This window comes from Ranitomeya imitator, chromosome 2, assembly GCF_032444005.1.
Source record: "Ranitomeya imitator isolate aRanImi1 chromosome 2, aRanImi1.pri, whole genome shotgun sequence".
NCBI classification, from domain to species: Eukaryota; Metazoa; Chordata; class Amphibia; order Anura; family Dendrobatidae; genus Ranitomeya; species Ranitomeya imitator.
The window spans coordinates 665,315,487-665,336,365 of record NC_091283.1 but is presented as its reverse complement, the minus strand read 5'-3'; the positions used below and the strand labels follow the sequence as shown (position 1 = coordinate 665,336,365).

At 46.6% G+C, this 20,879-nt stretch overlaps 1 protein-coding gene across 2 annotated transcripts in view; it reads right to left on the bottom strand.

Moving 5' to 3' along the window:
• The window catches only part of TMEM132A (transmembrane protein 132A), a 286,572-nt gene that overhangs the window by 142,564 nt on the left and 123,129 nt on the right, over nucleotides 1-20,879 (bottom strand). For both annotated transcript variants that reach the window (XM_069752992.1, XM_069752993.1), the window contains 2 exons: nucleotides 16,639-16,940; nucleotides 14,929-15,072 (listed from right to left, as the gene is read on the bottom strand). In XM_069752992.1, coding sequence (XP_069609093.1) covers nucleotides 14,929-15,072; nucleotides 16,639-16,940 — 446 coding nt within the window. The remainder of the gene's footprint in view (nucleotides 1-14,928; nucleotides 15,073-16,638; nucleotides 16,941-20,879) is intronic.

Below are 20,879 nucleotides of genomic sequence, written 5' to 3'. Positions count from 1 at the left end.
ACGTCATCACGGGTCGTTGCCGCAATGCATTCTTGGGACTGGAGCGTCATGAGGAGCGGGAAAGGCTGCCGCAGACGCCGGAAGGTGAGAATATAATGATTTTTTTTATTATTATTTTTAACATTATATGTTTTTACTATTGATGCTGCATAAGCAGCATCAATGGTAAAAGTTGGTCGCACAGGGTTAATGGACTGCTAAAACGCTATGTGGGCGCTAACTGGAGGGGAGTAGGGAGGGGCCAATTCACCGGACTGTGCCTGTCGCTGATCGGCCAGCTGGGTGCGACCATTCAGCGACGCGGGATTTCCTTGACAGCCAGACAGACAAACAGACGTAAGTGGACATTAGATGATTACACAGGTCAACAAAAAAAAAAATTTTTTCTGGTGTCCAAAATATTTTAATGAATTTGGGGTATTTTTGGGGTGCGGATTCTGAATATGCTATCAGTTTTGCCAGATTGGCTCAAGTTTTTGAGATTTTTGGTATCTTATTTATAGCACTTGTTGGTAAATGCGACGCATTTCTTTGGATTAGTACTTGAACTGAGCAGTTCTCAATATAGTTTTGTGTTAATTAGTGTTCTAAAAGTTTGTTCATAGCTTGATTTTTGCACTAACTTTATGTTGTTGTCTGTTTTCCAGTGAAAAGCATGAACTCATCAAGAAGAAGTTGTCTTAACGATCCAGACTCATTCTGTTACATTTGTGGTGAATACACACTGCCAAAACATAGAAGAAACATAACAGACTTCGTAAAAAAAGTGTATTTTGCCTATTTTGGGGTTATGCTTGGGGACCAAGACAAGTTTTGGGCACCACACGTAGTGTGCAAAGCATGTATCGAATTATTACGAAAATGGAGCAAAGGACAAAGAAAAAGCTTCAAATTTGGTGTTCCAATGGTGTGGAGAGAGCAAAAAAATCATCATGATGACTGTTATTTCTGTGCAGTGCAAGTGCAAGGATTCAATAAGCATAAGAAACGAAAATGGGAGTATCCGAACATGGAATCTGCAAGAAGGCCTGTCCCTCATTGTGAAGATGTGCCTGTACCTGTGTTAACCATGTTACCTGACCTTCCCCCACCTGATGATGATGAAATGCAGGGTATGGAGCTAAACATCAGTTCTGGAAGTGAACTAGAATATGAAGGAAGTTTCAGAACACCTACGCAATTTACCCAAGGAGAGCTCAACGATCTAATAAGAGATCTCAACCTCTCAAAAAGTGCATCCGAACTTTTAGCTTCAAGGCTAAGTGAAAAAAATTGTCTGACGCCTGGAACTAAAATTACATCTTACAGGACCAGAGAAGAAGCACTTCTTCAATTTTTCTGTGAAGATGACCTACTTGTATATTGTAAGGATATTCCTGGCCTGATGCTGCAAATGGGTTTACAAGTATATCGTCCTGAAGACTGGAGGCTTTTCATAGATAGTTCTAAAAGGAGTTTGAAATGTGTTTTGTTGAACAATGGCAATCAGTGTGCATCTCTTCCAGTAGCTCACTCAACTAAACTTGCAGAACAATACAAAAATGTCAAAATGGTCTTGGAGAAACTGTGCTACCATGAACATTCGTGGCTGATATGTGTTGATTTAAAAATGGTCAACTTTTTACTTGGACAGCAAAGTGGATACACAAAGTATCCTTGCTTCATCTGCATGTGGGATAGTAGAGCAAAACATCAGCACTGGGAGAAACTGAATTGGCCTCCAAGGGACACCTTGACAGTAGGAGCATCAAACATAGTGAACGAACCTTTGGTGGACAGGGAAAAAATCATTCTACCACCACTTCACATAAAGTTAGGATTAATGAAGCAGTTCGTCAAGGCATTAGACAAAGATGGTAATTGCTTCATGTACATCTGCAGATCTTTCCCTGGTCTTAGTAGCGAAAAACTGAAGGCAGGAATCTTTGATGGTCCTCAAATTCGGAAACTCATTAAAGATTCAAATTTTCCTAAGGAAATGAATGACATTGAAGCTGCTGCATGGTGAAGTTTTGTGTTGGTAGTGAAGAACTTCTTGGGAAATCAAAAGGCAGACAATTATGAAGAACTGGTACAAAACATGCTATTGAGATTTAGAAATCTGGGTGTACACATGAGCATTAAATTGCATTATCTTCACAGTCACTTGGACAGATTTCCAGAAAACCTTGGAGATTTTAGCGAAGAACAAGGGGAGAGATTTCATCAGGATATTATGGTGATGGAGGAAAGGTACCAAGGCAGATGGGACAGACATATGATGGCTGATTACTGCTGGAATCTACAGCGTGACTGCCCGAATAGCTCACATAGAAGAAAATCATATAAAAAGCGCTTTTCCAGTGATTAAATGTCTCCTATCTTTCATGTCTTGTTCATTTTTGAAGATTACTTTCTAAAACTAGTTAAAATAAACTAAAATCAACATTTACTTTGTTAAATTTATTGTATTCATGACAATATCAATAAAGTTAATGCGCATGTAGCAAATTACGTCTTTTTTTTTTACACATTTTACGAAAAATCTCAAAAACTTGAGCCAATCTGGCAAAACTGATGACATATTCAGAATCAGCACCCCAAAGTTACCCTAAATTCAATGAAATATCTTTGGCACCAAAAATGCTGTTGACCAGTGATATAGATAGATAATTATCGTATTGTATTCTCTCATTATGTATAGTGCCATCCATTATTACATAGCATCCTCTCTCATTATGTATTGCGACTTCCCTCGGTATATAGTGTACTTTCTTGCTTTATATAATGCTGTCCATTACGAAATAGTGTCCTCTCTTAGAATGTATGGCGCTGTCTCTTATTACATATCTTCAAAAATTGGAACAGAATAGGAACAGATTTCAAATAGTAACCAAAGAGGTTTTTGATGTGGATCTTGGAGCATAACCCATAAGGAGTGTTCACACAGTTTGTGGGTGTGAAATTTGGTGCAGATTATTTACTGTATCATTTTACAGTGTTGTAATCCTAAAATGAATATTCTTTTAATTTTACCTAGTGAGGATTTATATCACCGACCACAAGTGACAATGTAGCAGAGCAAGATTTGCTGGACAGCAAGTGGATCAGCAAGGGTTAGTACAGCAGGGTATGCAGACATCAGATGGACAAGCAGAGTGGATGCACTAGATGCAGCGAACCAGTATCAGCCTGGTGTGTCAGGGGCCCTCTAAGGCCGGCGTCACACTTGGCATAAGACAATACGGAACGTATTATACGTCCGTACTACGCGTTCAATACGCCAAAATGTCCCCGAAATCTACTTCTGTAGTTAATGCGTTGCTTAGGTGTGGTCGCGTATTTTGCGCATGTGCTTGTGCGTGTGTAATCCGTATGTGATCCGTATGGCGTATTTTTCACGCACCATCACAAAATGGACATTTAACTGTTTTCAGGCCTGCAAATCATTTAAACCATAATTAACCACACTATTTAAGCCCTCTACAACAGGTGGACCCCTCCCATCTGCCCTATATGTTCTCTAGCATATTTTGGCTGTGTTGCTTTGACCTTACAAACATGTCTGACCATGTGTATTTAAGCACAACTCAGCGGGTGTTGCTTCACTGGGTGTTGTCTCGTCGCTTTGGCCAGCCATATCCGGTCAATGTTGATCCGCGAAGGAGGAGACGAAGATTGTGGGTACATCCTCTATTGACCCAACGCCAGAGTAAAGGACATTTCCAGAGACTATATTCAGCTTTGAGGGCACATCCTGACAAGTTTTACCTGTATAGTCGCATGTCCTTCAGGACTTTTGACATGTTGTTGGAGATCTTATGTCCTGGGCTCACCTATCAGGACACCTGGATGAGAAAAGCCATCTCTGCTGAGGAGCGTCTGCTCCTAACCTTACGGTATGTATTCAACATTCGCACATACTGTTTTTTTTTGTTTGTTTTTTTTTAAATGTGTTGTGTCCTACTATGTTTCAGTAACTTTACTTGGACATGAAGCCACAAGCACATAAAAAAGGGTGTTAATATTCTAGTATAGTAAGAATGTTAAATGAACCTTTTTATATTGTAAATAATGTCATAGTAAATGAAATATACACTTGTGCTTATTCATGTTTTCTTAGTCCTCATGTTAATGTTTTTTTTACCTTTTTCTTGTATTTCAGCTTCCTGTCCACAGGCTTGTCCTATGCGGGTCTACACCTGGAGTTTCTGATTGGGCGGTCGACAATTTCAGGCATTGTTAGGACAACCTGTTCCCAAATATGGCAGAAACTTCAGGAAGTTGTGATACCTGAGCCCAAACAGGAGGATTGGCTCAAAATCGCCACTGGTTTCAAAAATACTTGTGACTTCCCTAACTGCATTGCAGCTGTGGATGGGAAACATATCAGGGTGCGTAAGCCGCCGAACTCTGGTTCCCAATTCTACAATTATAAGCAGTTTTTCTCTGTAGTTCTGTTAGCAGTTGCTGACAGTAACTACAGGTTTATAATTGTAGACATTGGGGCCTATGGGCGAACTGGAGACTCTAGGGTCTTCAATTCATCCATAATGGGTCGGCGGCTACGTGACAACCAGTTGAACCTCCCACCACCACAACAACTCCCAGGCTCCAATGCGGAAGCAGTGCCTTTTGTTTTGGTTGGAGATGAGGCCTTCCAACTGACGAGGCACGTCATGAGGCCTTACCCCAGGCGCAACCTTGACCACCGGCGGAGGATGTTTAATTTGAGACTTGCAAGGGCACGGAGACTGGTTGAGTGCGCCTTTGGGATTCTTGTTGCCAAATGGCGGGTTCTTCAGTCTGCCATCCATCTGAGTGAGGCTACAATCAATGAAGTGATCAAAGCCTGTGTAATTCTACATAATTTCACCAGAATACATGATTGTTCCTCTCCAAATTTTGAAGATCACCTCATGAGCAATATTAGTAGGCCTACCCCATATGTCCCTCCTCCGCGTCGGCCACTTTCTGGTCTCAAAGTTCATGATGTCTTGACAAATTATTTTTTGACTCCTCAAGGTGCTACTCCCTGGCAAGACTATGCAATTTTGCATGTGTAATTAATTAGATATATAAAGTTTGTGTTAACCAATTTTGAAACTAGGTCTGTTGTATTTAATTATTTCACATATGGTTATCAGCATATCATGTGTGTGTGATGTAAGAATGAATAGAGCGCATCCAGAGTTTGATTGTTATTAACGAAAATTTTACTTATGTAATTTTTTTTTGTGCTTGGTTATTGTTTTGGCATAACCATTGTTTTTGATATAAATGCCACATTTTTTTGTGGCCAAACAAATTAGGAACAACATCCACATTAAAGATTGCTATGTAAGCACAATATTGTCTATACAAATCAAAGATAAAAAAAAAATGGTTAAATTAAAATTAAACAACCAAACAAAAAGAAAACAAAAAAATTACAAGTCCTGGTAGGTAGGTGCTGGAGATGTAGATTGCTCAGGGTCAGCATCAGGTGGCCTTTGTAGGCCCAATTGTCCAGTACCCTGTGCAGATGTTCTAGTGGCCTGAGGGACATTAGGCCTGCTATGATGCTGGGCACTTTGAAGAGTGGGGAGAGGATTTTGGAGATACCCCTGATGTTGATGACCATATGGCCGGCAATCATACCCCAGCCCAAAATGACCATATTGTCCAAACCCAGGTTGGGACCAGCCTCCAGCACTGGGTGTGGACAAGTGGCCATATTGGGATGGTTGCTGATATCCCGCCATATGGTGCTGAGGTTGCCATTGTGGGTTCGTTGTGGGTTGGGGTTGAGGTGTTGGCTGACGTGGAGGGGGTGCTTCAGATCCTTGTTGAGCATGCATGCCTTGTAATCTCTGAGGCCGCAGAATATTTTCAGGTGACATCTGCCACTGTTTAATCATCTGCACGAGATTGTATGGGTTATTTGGGGGGGTGCATGCATCAATAAGGATCTGAAAACACCCTCTCACACGAAGCCTCAACTCCCGCTCTATGGACCGTAAATACTGGGCAAGGCTACGTGTAAATCCCTCCTCCCCATCATCCTCTCGAACCCGTGCCAAATAGTTCATGACCCCAGCATCCACGTTTCTCCTGCTTTGGAGAAGCTCTCTCCTGCGGCGTGAACGCTGTGGTCTGACTGCAGCCTGTGGGGATCGCTCCAGGGCAACAGTTGGGCTGCTGCTATTTCCAGGGTCATCCTGGCTAGGTGGTGGTGCTGCTGCTGCTGATGATGGGGCAGATGCGAACTGTGGGGCCTCTTGGTGTTGTCCTGCTGCAGCTGGAGCTGGCTGGCCAGATGAGGAGGATCCAGGAGGGATGGAGCCTGAGGGAGCAGCAGATGGACCAGCCACCTCTTCACCTTCACCAACTGGGTCAATGACCAGTTCAGAGTCAGACCCTGTCTCCCTGTCAGTGAGGTTAGACTGAGTTCTGAAAAAGAAAAATTTATTTAGTTTCAATTTTATTTGGAATTATTTCTCCAACTTAAAAAATGTAAAAAGTTTGTGATGTCTTTACTTACGGCCTGAGGTCCATGCTGGGGTTCAGAAAGGTTAGGCGGTCGAAATAGACGTATTGTCACGCCCGCACATACTTACCTGGCTTCTCCCATCCCTCGGCGCGCTCACGATCCTGTCCCGCGCCGCTCTGCCTCCTCCTTCACCGGCTCTCGGCGTCTGGTCTCTTCGCGCATGCGCGGTCGCGTCTCCCCCGTCGCTGAGCCTTCTGGGAGGTCGCGACCCGGTGGCTCCGCCCCAACATGGCGGCGCCCATCGGGTATTTCTTCCCGGCGTCTTCCTAGGTAAGACGCCTTTGCTTTGTAGGTGCACTGTCTGCCGTCAGTGTCCCTATGCCCTAGGCTCCCCTGTACCAGTGTCTTTTCTCAGCCCAGTCCTTGCTTTGTCTCTGTATCCTGCCAGTCCGTGTTCCTGTTGTATCCTGCCAGTCCGTGTTCCTGCTGTATCCTGCCAGTCCGTGTTCCTGCTGTATCCTCCCAGTCCGTGTTCCTGCTGTATTCTGCCAGTCCGTGTTCCTGCTGTATCCTGCCTGTCCGTGTTCCTGCTGTATTCTGCCAGTCCGTGTTCCTGCTGTATCCTGCCAGTCCGTGTTCCTGCTGTGTCCTGCCAGCCCGTGTTCCTGCTGTATCCTGCCTGTCCGTGTTCCTGCTGTATCCCGCCAGTCCGTGTTCCTGTTGTATCCTGCCGATCCGTGTTCCTGCTGAGTCCTGCCGTTCCGTGTTCCAGACATTCTTTCAGTTAAGTCTTGTTTTCCTATTATTCCCTGCCATCCTTATAGCCTGTGGTTTCCTTCTTTATTTTGGGTCGTCCCTTTGGCTCTAGCTGTTGTGTCTACATTCCCCCGAGGTCCTGCTCCTAACACTCCCTGTATAGGGGGTGATTCCATCTGGTCCGCTCGACCCCGGGGGCTCTAGAGTCACGACCCAGAGGGTCCACTCTCGGATTTCTGTCTGAATACTTACAGGAAGCAAAGGCCATGGACCCCGCTGGGGCCTCTGCTACGCAAAAAGAGCTACTCTTTTTGCGGGAGAATCAGTCCCGTATGATGTCCTTTATGAAGGCTATGGATTCTCGTTTGTCCACGCTCCAGTCCTCCGATCCTGGCAACGCCGCTCTACTCATTGGCTTACAGCAAGAGTTAGCTCAGCACCCAGGCCCATATACTTAGTTATATGTCTTCTATTGACGATCGGCTGCTTTCCATCCAGACAGCCGCTTCTACATCTGCTCCTGCTTCCCACCCTCCACCCCGCTTGGCTAAACCGCCTCGGTACAATGGGGATCCTAAGTCCTGCCGAGGATTTCTAAACCAATGCCGTCTTCACTTTGAGCTTCTGCCCCAGCATTACCCGACGGATCGGTCCAAAGTTGCGTTTTTGATTTCCCATCTAGAGGGTGACGCCTTGGCATGGGTTAATCCACTCTGGGAGCGAGACGATCCCCTAGTCTCCCGGTTGTCTGAATTTTTGGAGACTTTCCGTCTTGTCTTTGACGAACCTGGACGACTGGCCTCTACAACTGAAGCCCTATTCTCTCTCCATCAGGGATCGTTATCCGTAGGCCAGTACGCTATTCAGTTCCGCACCCTCTCCTCTGACTTGGGCTGGAACAATGAGGCGTTGGTGGGTGCTTTCTGGCGGGGTCTCTCTGGGCGCATAAAGGATGAGTTAGCTGGTCGGGACACCCCTACGGTTTTGGAGGAATTAATTTCCTTAGCGACCCGTATTGACCTTCGGTTCCAAGAACGCGCTCGCGAGCGGAGGTCTCTTCGTCCTTCTTCTGCCACCCGTAAGCCACTCAGTCCACAGCCTAGAACCTCCTCTCAGGCGTCCGCACCGGAACCTATGCAAGTGGACCGTCTTAAAATGTCCGAACAACGTCGTAAAGAGAGGCGCACTCAGGGGTTATGTTTTTACTGCGGAAGTGCTGCTCATTTATTGCGCTCTTGCCCTGAACGTCCGGAAAACTCCTCCGCCTAGGTCAGGTAAGAGAGGCCTCCCTAGGTGTGTGTGATTCCTCTCAACCCCTTACTTTGTCCGTTCTTTTGCATATTGCGGGCAAGGGCGTTTCTCTGGATGCGTATGTGGATTCGGGCGCTGCAGGGAATTTTATTAGGTTGGAAGAGGTTTTGAAATTCTCCATTCCAGCCTTTGGACCCCTGAGGCTGAAGAGTCTTTTTGTCCCTTAAACAAAGTTTCGCTACGGCCCCTGTGCTTCATCGTCCTGATGCTAATAGACCGTTAGTCCTTGAGGTCGACGCATCTTCTATTGGAGCTGGAGCAGTACTTTTGCAAAGATCTTCGTCCGGACGTTTGGTGACCTGTGGTTTCTTTTCTAAAACTTTTTCCGCTCCTGAGCGTAACTACTCTATAGGGGATAAGGAGCTATTGGCTATCAAGCTAGCCTTGGAAGAATGGCGTTATCTTCTTGAAGGGTCTCTTCATCCATTCATCATTTACACTGACCACAAGAATCTGGCCTATATTCAGTCTGCCCAAAGACTAAATCCACGACAAGCCAGATGGTCTTTATTCTTCGGACGATTTGAGTTTGAACTTCATTTCCGACCTGGAAATAAGAATGTCAAAGCAGATGCTCTTTCGAGATCCTTTCAACCTCAGGACATGGAGGATTCTCCGGCTCACATCATTGATCCTGCGAGGATCGTCACTCTTGCTCCTCTAAGAGTGATTCCTACTCCTCCTGGCAAGACTCTTGTGGCTAATCAAGACAAGGAGAGAGTTTTACGTTGGGGTCACTCCTCCAAAATTGCAGGACATGTAGGAGTCAAGAAGACACTGTCTCTTATCTCTCGGCACTACTGGTGGCCATCTCTCCGTCAAGACGTCACCAAATTCATCGCTTCTTGTCCTACTTGTGCTAAAAATAAAGTCCCTAGGCAGCTTCCCTCCGGTCTCCTGCATCCTCTGCCTGTGCCTTCCGTTCCATGGAGTCATATCGCTATGGACTTCATCACTGATCTACCTTCTTCCTTGAATTGCTCTGTCATCTTGGTTGTTGTAGATCGGTTCTCTAAAATGGCTCACTTCATCGCTTTGCCTGGTCTGCCTTCCACTCCTGAGTTGGCAAAGATCTTTTTACACCAAGTCTTCCGTCTTCATGGTTTTCCACATCATATTGTCTCAGACCGTGGAGTACAATTTACCTCACGTTTTTGGAGAGCTCTCTGCAGTCTATTAAAGGTTAACTTGGACTTCTCTTCCGCCTATCACCCTCAGTCCAACGGACAAGTGGAGCGAGTTAATCAAGTTCTGACTAAATATCTGCGACACTTCACCAATGCACACCAAGATGACTGGGTCTCTCTTCTCCCTTGGGCTGAATTCTCTTACAACAATCTTCCCAGCGAGTCTTCCTCCAAATCTCCCTTTTTCGTAGTCTATGGTCAACATCCGAACATTCCTCTTCCTGTTTCTCTTTCCTCGGGGGTACCGGCAGCGGATTTCTTGTCCCGGGAATTCTCTACGATTTGGAATGAGACCAAAGTGGCTCTTGAGAAAGCTAGCCTTAATATGAAAAGGTTTGCTGACAAGAAGCGTTTGGATGCTCCGCCATATTCTCCGGGTGATAAAGTTTGGCTCTCCTCTCGCTATATCAAGCTTAAAATTCCCTCTTACAAACTGGGTCCTCGCTACATTGGTCCTTTTCCTATCTTGAGTCGCATTAATGATGTCTCTTCTTAAACCCGCAGTCTTTAATTGTTTTCACTCCGCTACCTCTTCCTCTCCTCAGCTCTGTACTTCTGATGGAATCTTTAATGTTAAAGATATTCTTGCCAAAAAAGTAGTTAGGGGTAAAACTTATTTTTTGATTGATTGGGAGGGATTTGGCCCTGAGGAGAGGTCCTGGGAGCCCCGAGAGAACATCAACGCTCCCCTTATCATGAAAAGATTCCTTTCTAGCCTTAAAAGGAGGGGGACTAAGGAGGGGGGTACTGTCACGCCCGCACATACTTACCCGGCTTCTCCCATCCCTCGGCGCGCTCACGATCCTGTCCCGCGCCGCTCTGCCTCCTCCTTCGCCGGCTCTCGGCGTCTGGTCTCTTCGCGCATGCGCGGTCGCGTCTCCCCCGTCGCTGAGCCTTCTGGGAGGTCGCGACCCGGTGGCTCCGCCCCAACATGGCGGCGCCCATCGGGTATTTCTTCCCGGCGTCTTCCTAGGTAAGACGCCTTTGCTTTGTAGGTGCACTGTCTGCCGTCAGTGTCCCTATGCCCTAGGCTCCCCTGTACCAGTGTCTTTTCTCAGCCCAGTCCTTGCTTTGTCTCTGTATCCTGCCAGTCCGTGTTCCTGTTGTATCCTGCCAGTCCGTGTTCCTGCTGTATCCTGCCAGTCCGTGTTCCTGCTGTATCCTCCCAGTCCGTGTTCCTGCTGTATTCTGCCAGTCCGTGTTCCTGCTGTATCCTGCCAGTCCGTGTTCCTGCTGTGTCCTGCCAGCCCGTGTTCCTGCTGTATCCTGCCTGTCCGTGTTCCTGCTGTATCCCGCCAGTCCGTGTTCCTGTTGTATCCTGCCGGTCCGTGTTCCTGCTGAGTCCTGCCGTTCCGTGTTCCAGACATTCTTTCAGTTAAGTCTTGTTTTCCTATTATTCCCTGCCATCCTTATAGCCTGTGGTTTCCTTCTTTATTTTGGGTCGTCCCTTTGGCTCTAGCTGTTGTGTCTCCATTCCCCCGAGGTCCTGCTCCTAACACTCCCTGTATAGGGGGTGATTCCATCTGGTCCGCTCGACCCCGGGGGCTCTAGAGTCACGACCCAGAGGGTCCACTCTCGGATTTCTGTCCGAATACTTACACGTATTTCCCTTTTTTAGGAGGTGCCCCGGCTCCACTTCTCTCCCGCTGCTGCCTCTCCCTCCTGTATTGGTCACGGATACTCCGCCACCTTGTTGTAACATCACCCACTGAAACAACAAAAATTAAACACATTGATTAGCCCATTATGCAGAGTGCTCACACAAGGTGTAATTGACTACACAGATTTAAGTGTAGCATAGAAATAGGCATTTGTGGAGCACATTTAGTCTTAAATTTGCAAAACTCACACAATTATGAAGCAAGACCACAAGGACAGAGTCCGCTACCCTCTATCCCAGAAAGCACAATTACTGGGAAACACTGTTAGTAAGGGACATCTGTTCAAAACATTACGGAAATCCGTTTATCATGTACAACACCATGTATCTACTGGTCTGCTTTCTATTTCTTTCATGAATAATTTATAAATTCTTGTTTAGAAATTCAAAGTAGTAAGGGCCTGCTGTTTAACAAGAACATTACATTTCAAACATGGGTGTACTTACTTATCTGTCGCTGTGCCTCACGTGGCTGCTGGTCATAATGTGGGAAGAGGGACCCACACACGCTCCTCCATGCTGCCTCTTTTTGGGCCCTGTTGGCATAGTTGGGGTCTCTTTGGTCCCAGATCACAGGCCTCTCTTGGACCAAAATGATCAGCATGTCGACATTGATTATACTGGCCATGCTGATTCTCACTCCGTGGAGGCGTGCAGCAGACTTCCGGGTTCACTGTCTGGCTTTTTCAGCTACCGTAATTAGCATGTCTCACCTGCCTGATTGAGGCCTTTGGACATTTCCGGACATCTGCCAGTGAGTTGCGTATTTCTCGCAAGTCACACGCATGGTCCGTATGCATTCCGTATTATACGCTCTCCCATAGACTTGCATTGGCGTATTTTTTTGCGCAATACGCTGACAAACGCAGCATGCTGCGATTTTGTGCGGCCGTAGAACGCCGTATATTACGGATCCGTAATATACGGCTGATAGGACTAGACCCATTGAGAATCATTGTGCCGTATGTTATGCGAGTTTTACGCACGTAGTTTCTGCGCTCTTACGTACGTAAAACTCGCAAGTGTGACGGCGGCCTAATAATATTGACACTGAGGGCCCACTGTTGACCTACATGTAAATATTGCCCACATTCAGAAATTTACCAAAGATTTTAAATAATAATGAATGATGATATGCTGCTCACGTAGAAGGGTGGCGTACCACTCCTGTACAGTGGCCTACCAAGTGATTCCGTTGTTTCTGTGTGTGCCAGTCCATGCCTGCCACAAAGACAGTTGTGCAGAAAGTACAGGGATATCAGATACTAGATGGTGGCCCGATTCTAACGCATCGGGTATTCTAGAATATGCATGTCTACGTAGTATATTGCCCAGTCACGTACTATAATGTCCAGCTAAGTAGTATATTGCCCAGTGACGTAGTGTATTGCCCAGCCACATAGTATATAGCCCAGCCACATAGTATATTGCCCATCCACGTAGTATATTGCCCAACCACGTAGTATATTGCCCAGCCACGTATTATATTGCCCAGCCACGTAGTATATTGCCCAGCCACGTAGTATATTGCCCAGCCACGTAGTATATTGCCCAGCCACGTAGTATATTGCCCAGTCACGTAGTATATTGCCCAGCCACGTAGTATATTGCCCAGTCACGTACTATATTGCCCAGCTAAGTAGTATATTGCCCAGTGACGTAGTATATTGCCCAGCCACATAATATATTGCCCAGCCACGTAGTATATTGCCCAGTCACGTAGTATATTGCACAGCCACATAGTATATTGCTCAGCCAGGTAGTATATTGCCCAGCCACGTAGTATATTGCCCAGTCACGTACTATATTGCCCAGCTACGTAGTATATTGCCCAGTGACGTAGTATATTGCCCAGCCACATAGTATATTGCCCAGTCACGTAGTATATTGCCCAGTCACGTAGTATATTGCCCAGCCACGTAGTATATTGCCCAGCCACGAAGTATATTGCCTAGTCACGTAGTATATTGCCCAGCCACGTAGTATATTGCCCAGCCACATAGTATATTGCCCAGTCACGTAATATATTTCCCAGCTACGTAGTATATTGCCCAGCCACGTAGTATACTGCACAGCGACGTAGTATATTGCACAGCGATGTAGTATACAGCACAGAGCCATGTAGTATACAGCACAGAGCCACATAGTATACTGCCCAGTCATGTAGTATACTGCCCAGTCACGTAGTATATTGACCAGTCACGTAGTATATTGCCCAGCCACAAATGTAACAGGTTAAAAAAGACTTAAAATAAAAAATAAACATATACTCACAGGCAGGCCCCTTGCAGTCCTGGCGCCTGTGTGCGGTGCACGCGGCAGCTTCCGGTCCCAGGGTTGGTATGAGCGCAGGACCAGTGATGACGTCGCGGTCACATGACCGTGACGTCATGGAAGGTCCTTCTCGCATAGCATCCTTTGCACCGGAACCTGCCGCTTGCACTGCCGAGGACAACGCGATGTCAAAGGGTGAGAATAATGTTTTTTTCTTTAATTATTATTATTTGTAACATTAGATTTTTTTTTACTATTGATGCTGCATACGCAGCATCAATAGTAAAAAGTTGGTCACACAGGGTTAATAGCTGCGCTAATGGAGTGCGTTACACCGCGCCATAACGCGGTCCATTAACGCTGCCATTAACCCTATGTGAGGGCTGACTGGAGGGGAGTATGGAGCGGGCACTGACTGTGGGGACTCGAGGAGGAAGGAGCAGCCATATTGCCGCCGGACTGTGCCCGTCACTAATTGGTCGTGGCAATGGTCGTGGGCGTTTTGCCACGACCAATCAGTGACTTGGATTTCCATGACAGACAGAGGCCGCGACCAATGAATATATGTGACAGACAGACAGAAAGACAGAAAGACAGACAGACGGAAGTGACCCATAGACAATTATATAGTAGATGTATAGGCAATCTGGTATCTTGCAGAAGGAGTGCAGTTACACTAAGGAACAGCAACGGTGAATAGGCAAACTGGTATCTTGCAGCATTACTGGTTTTATACAGATATACACTAGAGCAGTGTTCCCCAACTCCGGTCCTCAAGATCCACCAACAGGTCATGTTTTGAGGATTTCCTTAGTATTGCACAGGTCATTGAATGCTTGGTTGTCCAGGTGATGCAATTATCACCTGTGTAATACTAAGGAAATCCTCAAAACATGACCTGTTGGTGGCTCTTGAGGACCGGACTTGGGGAACACTGCACTAGAGTTATTAGTGTAGGGGACTGAATTGAAGATGTGAACATCATCAGAATATCAGAAAGGAACTATAATCAAAGATGAAGGTGTGAACACATAGAGGCGAGAGCAGTTGGTTATCTGAAATCTTGATTCAGCAGCATTTTAGATGCAGACAACACCTATAGAAGAACTTGGTAGTAAACGCAGGTTGCTGTATTGAAAACAGGAGTAGGTAAAGAGAACCACAGAAAATTATGTAGAGTCATGGCAGCAATGCGGCGCAGATAGCTTAGCTGGCCATAAGGGAAGGAAGAAACAGAGGCAAAACATGGGACAGGCGAGTAACAAGTAGTTTGTAAATCAGTTTCCCACCTTCGGTCTGAAGCCCCTCTGTGTGTCAGATGTCCCGTTATAGTGTGATGCTTAGCACCTCTTTGTATATCAGTCTTGATAGCCCAGGTATTGGGAGCAGCCGACCGTGCAAACAGGAGTTCCAGACCAATACGGCAGCGCAATCTATTACATGTAAAAGCATGTTATGTTACATTCAGCATACTATAAACAAAATATACTTACCGTATATACTCGAGTATAAGCCGAGATTTTCAGCCCAAATTTTTGGGCTGAAAGTGCCCCCCTCGGCTTATACTCGAGTCACGGTAGCGGTGGGGTCGGCGGGTGAGGGGCTGAGGGCGCTGGGGTATACTTACCTAGTCCCAGCGATCCTCGCGCTGTCCCTGCCGTCCCACGGGCTTCGGCGCTGCAGTTTCTTCCTCTCTTCAGCGGTCACGTGGGACCGCTCATTACAGAAATGAATAAGCGGCTCCACCTCCCATAGGGGCGGAGCCGCTTATTCATTTCTCTAATCAGCGGTGCCGGTGACCGCTGATAGAGAAAGAAGCTGCGGCACCGAAGACAGGAGGGGACAGCGCGAGGATCGCCAGGACTAGGTGAGTATAGCATATTCACCTGTCCTCGTTCCAGCCGCCGGGCGCCGATCCATCTTCCCGGCCGGCGCCTCCATCTTCCCGGCGTCTCTGCTCTCTGACTGTTCAGGCAGAGGGCGCGATGACGCATATAGTGTGCGCGGCGCCCTCTGCCTGATCAGTCAGAGCAGAGACGCCGGGAAGATGGAGGCGCCGGAACGAGACGCCGGGAGCTGCAATCAAGGGAGGTGAGTATGTGTTTTTTTTTCTTTATTGCGGCAGCGGCGGCACAAATTTATGTGGAACATCTATGGGGCACAGTGAACGGTGCAGAGCACCGTATATGGCACAGCACAGCTATGGGGCACAGTGAACGGTGCAGAGCACCGTATATGGCACAGCACAGCTATGGGGCACAGTGAACGGTGCAGAGCACCGTATATGGCACAGCACAGCTATGTATGGGGCACAGTGAACGGTGCAGAGCACCGTATATGGCACAGCACAGCTATGTATGGGGCACAGTGAACGGTGCAGAGCACCGTATATGGCACAGCACAGCTATGGGGCACAGTGAACGGTGCAGAGCACCGTATATGGCACAGCTAGGGGGCACAATGAACGGTGCAGAGCACCGTATATGGCACAGCACAGCTATGGGGCACAGTGAACGGTGCAGAGCACCGTATATGGCACAGCTATGGGGCACAGTGAACGGTGCAGAGCACCGTATATGGCACAGCACAGCTATGGGGCACAGTGAACGGTGCAGAGCACCGTATATGGCACAGCTATGGGGCACAGTGAACGGTGCAGAGCACCGTATATGGCACATCTATGGGGCACAATGAACGGTGCAGAGCACCGTATATGGCACAGCTAGGGGGCACAATGAACGGTGCAGAGCACTATATGGTTCACACCTATGGGGAAATATGAACGGTGCAGAGCACTATATGGCACAGCTATGGGGAAATAATGATCTATTTTTATTTTTGAAATTCACCGGTAAATGCTGCATTTCCACCCTAGGCTTATACTCGAGTCAATAAGTTTTCCCAGTTTTTTGTGGCAAAATTAGGGGGGTCGGCTTATACTCGGGTCGGCTTATACTCGAGTATATACGGTATATCAACACTGGTAGGAAACGTCTTACCTTAAAGTGAAACTCGGTTGTGTCCAATTATGCCTGAGACTAACGGAGGCAGTGAACACCTCTCCTGGTAACAAAGTCTTGTCAGGAAGTGTGATAGTCATGAAGTCCCCCACATTTAAATGCTGAACCTTTGGTGAGCTCACACCCATCATTTGTACAATCCCGGCAATCTCGGATTCTTCATGGGAGTACTTGCAATCTTCAGAAACAGAGTAATTCAGGGTTACATTCACATGTGTTGAGACCAGGGTGAACCAGGGAGGTGAAAAAAGAAGCTCCACAACACACACATCTAAAGGAAGCTGGAAAAGAGAATGATTGTATTTCACAATTCAATTCCGCAACCAAGTTATAGAAAATATTAAGATATATGCAAACATGATTAAAAAACACCATTCGCTTTTTTCTTCCCATAAATTGCAAAACAACTTTTTGTTATATTGCTGCAGTGATCTATGTATAATAAAGGTGGTTTTTAATTGTACAAATGGGAAGAAAAAAAATAAGATAGGTGTAACCCGTCAGATGAACAATCAGAATCCTCCTTCTTGTGATCACTAGAAGTTCAAGCAGTTAGGCAACATTCCATCATACATTTTTCACCGATGGCGTGGATGGGTGATAAAGACTTTAATGGAAATCCTCATTCCCCTGGGCCTTAAAGGGGTTGTCCAGTCTTGTGGAAAGCCTGCAGTCATACTGTGAGACTGCAGACTTTTGAATCCTTACAGAATGCACACTGTATTATCTGGTGTCCATATTGAGATGAACAGTACATTATGGGTGTCAGGTCAGAGCATTCCTACATGAACAGTTTTCTGGAAAGTGGTTTGGTCATCGTGGGCCAGTTGAATGGCCACCAAGGTCTCCCGATCTGACCCCCTCAGACTTTTATCTTTGGGGTTGTCTGAAGGCAATTGTCTATGCTGTGAAGATACGAAATGTGCAGCATCTGAAACAACGGATACTGGAAGCCTGTGCTAGCATTTCTTCTGCGGTGTTGCTATCAGTGTGTCAAGAGTGGGAGAAGAGGGGTTGCATTGACAATCCAACAATGGGCAGCACTTTGAACACATTTTATAAGTGGTCATAAACTTGTAAATAACTCATCAAAGAATAAGGTTACGTTAAAACCAAGTACACCATTGTTTTTCTTGTGAAATTCTCAATAAGTTCCATGTGTCACATAACCCTCTTCCCATTGAAAAAAAATAAAGTTGGATATAAAATGGCCGACTTCACAATGGCCGTCATGGTCACCACCCATCTTGAAAAGTTTTCCCCCTCCCATATAGTAATGTGCCAAAAACAGGAAGTTGATATCACCAACCATTCCCATTTTATTTAGGTGTATCCATATAAATGGCCCACCCTGTATATTACAGCAACTGCTGTGTATAATTGCAGTATCGCCTATAAAATGTATACCGAATGCTGTATATACAATATATAGGAAATACTGTGCAGTATCACCTATATAATGTATATATATAATACATACATAATACATATAATACATGCCGTATGTTTCGCTTTGTAAGACGCACTTTATTTCCCCCAAATTTGGGGGGGAAATGGGGGTGCGTCTTACAAAGCGGATATATCGCTTACCGTTACAGGCTGGGATGTGGGGGTGTCCACCGCCGCTGCCGTGGTTGTCCGCCGTTGTGGTTGTCCGCTGCTGCCCAGGGTGATGCTGGAGTCTCCGATGCTGCGGGGGGCTCTGGCAACATTTTGTGAAAGGCCAGAGCATCCTCCGGCAGTTCATCCATGCTTTCCTGTGCGATGGACTCCGGGAAAATGGCCGCCGGAATCTCGGGAGATGAGATTTCAGCGCTGAGATCTCATCTCTCGAGATCTTGGTCCCAAGATGTCCATCTGCGCATGCGCTGCCTACCGGTGGCCATTTTCCCGAAGTCCACCGCACACGAAAGCATGTATGAACTGCTGGGGGGCTCTGGCCTTTCACAAAATGTTGGCAGAACCCCCCGCAGCATCGGAGACACCCTTGCAGCACCGGAGACACCCTTGCAGCACCGGAGACACCCCTGCAGTACCGGAGCCCCCTGCACACCTCTCATCCCAGCCTGCATCAACGCTCCACTCCTGCCTCCTCCAGCAGCGACCCTGGGACCCTGATCCGCCACAACGCCCGGTAAGCAATAAGACGCATGGATTATAAGAAGCACCACCAATTTATTTAAAAAAAATTGCTTTCCTATTTTTCTCCTCAAAATGTGGGGTGCGTTTTATAATCCGGAGCGTCTTACAAAGCGAAAAATACGGTATATAATAGCCAAACCAAAATCTCAATTTGCAGACACTGTGTTTCGGGTTACTGCCCCTCATCAGTGCAAAGCGGAGATCTGGTTTGGCTGTGTGAGAGGCGTCAGACTGGCAAATCTGCAAACTGAGATTCTGGTTTGGCTTTTATCCTAAGTCATGTGACAAGGCTCATTAAAGGGTCAACATTGACTTGTAGGATTGCTACCTTCCCATAGGTGGCACTAGAGTTCTAGCTCTCTTCCTCTCTGAAGAGACAATTTGCATAATTAGCATATTACCCAAAGGAGCATTGCGGCTTTAAAGGGAACCTGTCACCCCGAAAATCGCGGGTGAGGTAAGCCCACCGGCATCAGGGGCTTATCTACAGCATTCTGTAATGCTGTAGATAAGCCCCCGATGTTACCTGAAAGAGGAGAAAAAGACGTTAGATTATACTCACCCAGGGGCGGTCCCGCTGCTGGTCCGGTCGGATGGGTGTTTCAGGTCCGCTGCGGCGCCTCCCATCTTCATTCCAAGACGTCCTCTTCTGATCTTCAGCCACGGCTCCGGCGCAGGCGTACTTTGTCTGCCCTGTTGAGGGCAGAACAAAGTACTGCAGTGCGCAGGCGCCGGAAAGGTCAGAGAGGCCCGGCGCCTGCGCACTGCAGTACTTTGCTCTGCCCTCAACAGGGCAGACAAAGTATGCCTGCGCCGGAGCCGTGGCTGAAGATCAGAAGAGGACGTCTTGGAATAAAGATAGGAGGCGCCGGAGCGGACCTGAGACACCCATTTGACCGGACCGCCCCTGGGTGAGTATAATCTATCCTCTTTTTCTCCTCTTTCAGGTAACATCGGGGGCTTATCTACAGCATTACAGAATGCTGTAGATAAGCCCCTGATGCCGGTGGGCTTACCTCACCCGCGATTTTGACAGGTTCCCTTTAAGTCTCCTCATCTTGGCATGCTTAGCATGTTGATCTCCGCAAGGAGAAACAATACTTCTTGGATAACGTCCTAAAAGCATTTCACCCACTGCTTAATATTTGATGGTGCTTAGTTATATTCTGTTGTTTATGTGTTCCCTTTATATTTTTGAGCAGTGTATATACATACAGCTTTGGCAAAAACTAAGAGACCACTGCAAAATTTTCAGTTTGTCTGATTTTTCTCTTAATGGGTATATTTTTGAGTAAAATGTAAATTGTTCTTTTATTCTATAAACTACAGACAATATGTCTCCGAAGTTCCAAGCAATAAATTTTGTATTTATTTTCTGAAAATGAGAAACGGTCAAAATAATAAAAAATGCATTGCTTGTAGACCTGGATTTCTGAACTGTCCATGAAATCTGGAATAACAGGCTGATAATTTTCATGTGGTAGAGTCCATATGGGATCCACTGCCTTAGGCCGGTTTCACATGTCAGTGGCTCCGGTACGTGAGGTGACAGTTTCCTCACGTACCGGAGACACTGACTCACGTAGACACATTAAAATCAATGTGTCTCTGCACATGTCAGCGTGTTTTCACGGACCGTGTGTCCGTTTGGAAAACACGGAGACATGTCAGTGTTCCTGGGAGCGCACGTATTACACGGACCCATTAAAGTCAATGGGTCCGTGTAAAACACGTACCGCACACGGATGTTGTCCGTGTGCCGTGCAGGAGACAGCGCTACTGTAAGCGCTGTCCCCCCCGCGTGTGGTGCTGAAACCCATTAATTTCTTCTCTCCAGCAGCGATCGCTGGAAAGAAGGAATGAATCATCTTTTATTTATTTATTTTTGTTTTTAAAATAAAGTTGCCGGTAATCTGCCTACCTCCCACCCCCTGTGCGCCCGCCCACTGGCATTAAAATACTTACCCAGTTCCCTCGGCGCTTACATCCTCTCAGCGTCGCTGCTTGTCCTGGATGAGCGGTCACGTGGTGCCGCACATTACAGTGATGAATATGCGGCTCCACCTCCCATAGGAGGT